Genomic DNA, 4,528 nt, shown 5'->3' with positions numbered 1-4,528 from the left:
TTTTTTGTTTTCCCTTTTCAATTTTCATTTTCCGTTTTCATTTTTCATTGAAAAATTTAGAAAACGCGTTTAGTTAAACTTATTCATTTTTCATTTTCAGTTTTAGAAAATTAGCAAACGTGTTTAGATGTGTATTTTTCTATTAGTTTTCATTTTTAGAAAACGGTAGTAGTGGTAGGTGTGGGTGGGGGCGGTGACGGTAGCGGGTCGGCGGCGGTGGTGGCGGCGGCAATTGTGTCAGTGGTGGTGATGGCGGCGGCAGCGGTGGTGGTGGTGCTAGTGACAGGTTAGTGGTGGTGATGGTAGGTCGGTGATTGTGGTGGTGGTGTTGGGTGGGTGGGGGTTCGAGTGTGTGTATGTGTGTGTTTGTGGGGGTAGGTGTGGGTTTGTATGTGTGTGGGTGTATATGTCTGTAAGGGTAGGGGTGGGGGTGAGGGTAGATGTGGGTTTGTATGTGTGTGGGTGTGTGTGTCTATGAGGGTAGGGGTAGGTGTAGGTTTATGTGTGTGTGGGTGTGTGTTTGTGGGGGTGTGGATGGTTATGTGTGTGAGTGTGTTTGTGGGGGTGTGGGTGGGTATGTGTGTGAGTGTGTGTGTGTGAGGGGGGGGGGGGGGTACGCTGGTGGGTATGTATGTGTGTGTTTGTGGGTGGGTGGGTGTGTGTGTGTTTGTGGGTAGGTGTGGGTGGGTATGTATGCGTGTGTGTTTGTGGGTTGGTGTGTGTGTGTGTGTGGGGGGGGGGGGGTGGGTGAGTGTGTGTGGGGTGGGTATGTATGTGTGTGGGTGGGGGGTGTTAAAGTGGGGGTAGGTAGAGGTGGATGGGGTGGAAGTGGGAGTGGATGTGTGTTTATATTTTAGAAAAATTTTAGAATTAGAAAAATGTAGAAAACAATGATTATCAGTTTTCCAAAAATTTCCAACCTCTTTGTAATTTTAGAAAACGAAAAATTTTCATTTTCCGTGAAAAATTTAGAAAAATAGACGAACTAAACGCGTTTTCAAAAATCTCATTTTTCTTGAAAATTTTTTCCGGAAAACGGCTCATTTTTCCGCAACTAAACGCACCCTGAGCCACTTAAACAAGAGTGCATCACCATTATTTTACGAATAACCTCTCGGAGTTCCAGTATCCCATATGGATTTTTATTTTTATTTTTTCTAAAATCTAAAATTTGTAGTCCACAATATGAAATATATTTTTTGTCGTAAAAATATATCTTTTATTAAACATTGACTTAGTCCGAAATAAATTTAAAATTATCCAAAATATCTTATGATCATAAAAAATTAGATATAAAATATGACATATTTTGATTGTTATTTTTGTGAATATGCCTTTTTTTCTCTTGTATTTTTTTGATTATTTAGCAATCAATTGAGGAGGATAGGAGATAGACATGCTTCGCATTTGATATTTGCACAAACGTGGGCCCATTTAACTTCCAAGACCCCGCAACCCCAACCCCCTCAAATTCAATCTTCTGCTATCATGGAGACTTCTTCCTCCGATGATTCCTTGGATCCTGCAGATGCCCTAACTGATCATTTCAACTGTATATACTCAATCTTCTAACTCTCTTTACTCCACAACCTCTTCCACTTGCAATTGTCGCAGTTGCAGTCCTCTAAACCCTCAATCGCACCTGTACTGTATCATCTAGGGTTCTTATCTTGCAAAACTATGATGTACATGTCGAAGCGTTTGATGATATAATACTACCCTCGTGTAGTCGGATTCATTTCTTATCACTTTGTTTGAATGTTTTTGTGAGTGGTGTTCATGTTAAATCTGTTTGATTGAAATCACTGGGATTCATTTACTGATTTTTGAAATTATCGGACGAACCCTTTCCGCTTCGATCATGGCAGTAAATCCTCACTCGGAACCGGCAAAGATGGAACAGATAATCACAGAATTCTTCGCAAAGAGTTTGCATATTATACTTGAATCCAGATGTCCCTACGTCTCTTCACGTAATTATAGTGGGGAGCAAATTTTGTATTCTCCTTCTTCCTCTGCATCGTCTTCTTCCAGTACGAGACCTAGAGATAAGTGGTTCAATCTGGCTCTCAGGGATTGCCCTGCAGCGCTTGAGAATATCGATTTTTGGCGACAGAGCAACCTTGAGCCGATGGTGGTGGATGTGGTTCTGGTTCAAAGACCTCTCAATTGGGATTACACAAGTAGTTCCCCAAACCCAAGAGTAGCATTTGAGCGAAACTCATCATCAAAAGATCGATTTCCTTTCGTATGGAAATCAGATTCTGATGAATTTGGTAGTGATGGGAGTACTGAAAAGATAATCGAGAGGTGGGTTGTTCAGTATGAGAGCAAGAAGGGTTGTAAAGAAGCTTGTTCTGGTAGCAAGAGATCTAGCTCCACCAGTTCACATGCATTGTACAAGAAATCAATTTTGCTTCTAAGATCCTTATATGTAACTGTTAGGCTTTTACCTGCTTACAAGATTTTCCGTGAAATCAACTCTTCTGGCCAGATTCGATCATTTAACCTTATTCATAGGGTTTCTTCTTCTGTCGAGCCACTCATCCGTAGAGATGAAGCTGAAATGCAGCAGTTCATGTTCACTCCTGTGGAAACTTCTTGTGGTAAACTTCACATTTCTCTCTTATATCTCCCTTCAATTTCTGACACCACTTCCGAATCATCTACCCCAATGTCCCCACAATTCATCCCAGATTATGTTGGTAGTCCATTAGCAGACCCACTAAAGAGGCTACCTTCAGTCCCAATGCCTCAATACTCTCCATCTTCTTCTCCATTTGGAAGGCGCCATAGCTGGAGTTATGATGCAAACAGGGCATCACCACCTTCAGCATTGCCATCACCATCTCCTTCCCCTACATATTCCGAATCACGAACTTTACACTCTAAATTTGGTAATCATCCTCATCCTCATCCCCATCGCCCACCCACTAGCTCATCACGTTACCCTTCACTAGAAATAGCTCAAGTTCATAACAAAGACATGGGTTATGATGAGTATGTCCCTTCTCCTAACTTCTCACCCTCTACATCTCCATCACCACCCATGTATCTTCAAGGAAGCAACATGTTGAAGGTTCTCCTTCGTTCTGATAGTGCTCCTGTTTACATACCCACTTCTAGGCTTGGTGATGCACCTTTATCTTCCAATAAGACAGTTTTACCCTTTTCTCCTCCCCATAAAGGTACCAGACCATGTCTTTCTTTACTGGAGAGAAGCTCAAGTGCACTCCAGGGTGCCAAGGTACTTCCTTTATGCAGTTGTAATATAATAGTTCATTAGTTTTCTTGATTTGTGTGTAGAAGCTTATTAAGGTATATCCTTTTCTTGATTTAGTTGTTGAAAGAAGATCATTCAAAGCCATCTGGTGTGAAGATTTCATCAAACAGCTCCCCACATAAATCTTTTTCTAGAAGCTGTAGCAGGTTATCTTTTGAAGATAGTTATGATGACTCTGAGTTTTCTGGTCCCTTTGTGGTTGATGATGATGAGCTGATTGATCATGGTATTAGTAGCAGGTATATGAAATTATGAATAATATCTACATTTCTCTTGGATTTATTCAGCAATATTATTATTAATAGAAATATGTAAATTTGAAATTGTTGTAGACCTGGTTCATCAGATAGATCAGGAAATCTTGGAACACCACATGAACGTGCAGTTGGTGCTCTTGTTCAAATGCTGAAAAAAGCACCACCACTTCAACAAGATTTGAATCGATCACACTCACTGAAGCAGATTCAGATTCAAGATCCTCCGCCTGTTGCCGCCTCAAACATGGCTTCTTCTTCTTCTTCTTCTTCTTCTAGGGTATCTCCGGTGAAGACCACATCGGATGCATTAGAGGAGCTTAAAGTTTACATGGACATGAAACAGCTGCTGTTAAGGCAATCGGGTAAGTCCTAAAAACTAAAAAGATTGATGAGATTTGGAGGGGACTTTGTTTGGTTATCGTATAATTTGGTGAAGGGTATATTCGTCTTTTTTTAAATGTTGGGGTTGACTTTGTACATATTTGAAAATGTTGGTATATATATATATATCCTAGTGTTATGAAACTGCCAATGAGGTGGTTGATTTTCTGTTTCTGGATTTTGGTTATGAAGGGAGGGAATATAAGTTGGACATATATATGACTTTTATTTTGGTTATTTTGGAGATATTATGAAATGGGAAAAGAAAAAGAATATAGTTTGTGTTATGATTTGTTCAAGTATTTCCCTTTTTATTGCTAGTGTCAATATATTATGTTGTGTATTGTATATGGATCCATAGTTAGCTCAAGGGGTAATTGTAAAAGTGTATGATGCTTTAATCATTTTGTTAGTGGTTAATGTAAAAAAAAGACAAGATATATTGTGTTTTCTTTTCAGATAAAACATCAAGTTCGTTTTTTTCCTCAAAAAAACCTTGCATTTTTTCTATTTTTTATGATTTGGCCATTTTAGTTGTTTTTATGAAAAACTTGTCAAATGTAAACTTATTTTGTTCGGGAAAAAAATAAAAGTGGAGGTTATTTTT

At 39.3% G+C, this 4,528-nt stretch overlaps 1 protein-coding gene across 1 annotated transcript; it reads left to right on the top strand.

Moving 5' to 3' along the window:
- The first annotated feature begins 1,397 nt into the window (after positions 1 to 1,397).
- Positions 1,398 to 4,208, top strand: LOC145087045 (Autophagy-related protein 13). The gene is made up of 3 exons (XM_079024944.1): positions 1,398 to 3,247; positions 3,341 to 3,522; positions 3,616 to 4,208. Exons 1-3 carry the CDS (start codon positions 1,862 to 1,864, stop codon positions 3,911 to 3,913), a joined length of 1,866 nt encoding a protein of 621 aa, XP_078881070.1. The 5' UTR covers positions 1,398 to 1,861; the 3' UTR covers positions 3,914 to 4,208.
- Positions 4,209 to 4,528: the final 320 nt, after the last annotated feature.

Source organism: Lactuca serriola, chromosome 2 (assembly GCF_051521515.1).
Source record: "Lactuca serriola cultivar US96UC23 chromosome 2, Lser_US96UC23_V15, whole genome shotgun sequence".
Taxonomy (NCBI): Eukaryota; Viridiplantae; Streptophyta; class Magnoliopsida; order Asterales; family Asteraceae; genus Lactuca; species Lactuca serriola.
This window is presented reverse-complemented; position numbering and strand designations above follow the sequence as displayed.

Excerpts from the sequence above, each read along its gene's own strand:
- LOC145087045 (XM_079024944.1), top strand. The coding sequence starts at position 1,862 with ATGGCAGTAAATCCTCACTCGGAACCGGCAAAGATGGAACAGATAATC. Across the intron at positions 3,248-3,340 it reads GTGCACTCCAGGGTGCCAAG|TTGTTGAAAGAAGATCATTC; the intron begins GTACTTCCTTTA and ends TTCTTGATTTAG. Across the intron at positions 3,523-3,615 it reads GATCATGGTATTAGTAGCAG|ACCTGGTTCATCAGATAGAT; the intron begins GTATATGAAATT and ends AAATTGTTGTAG.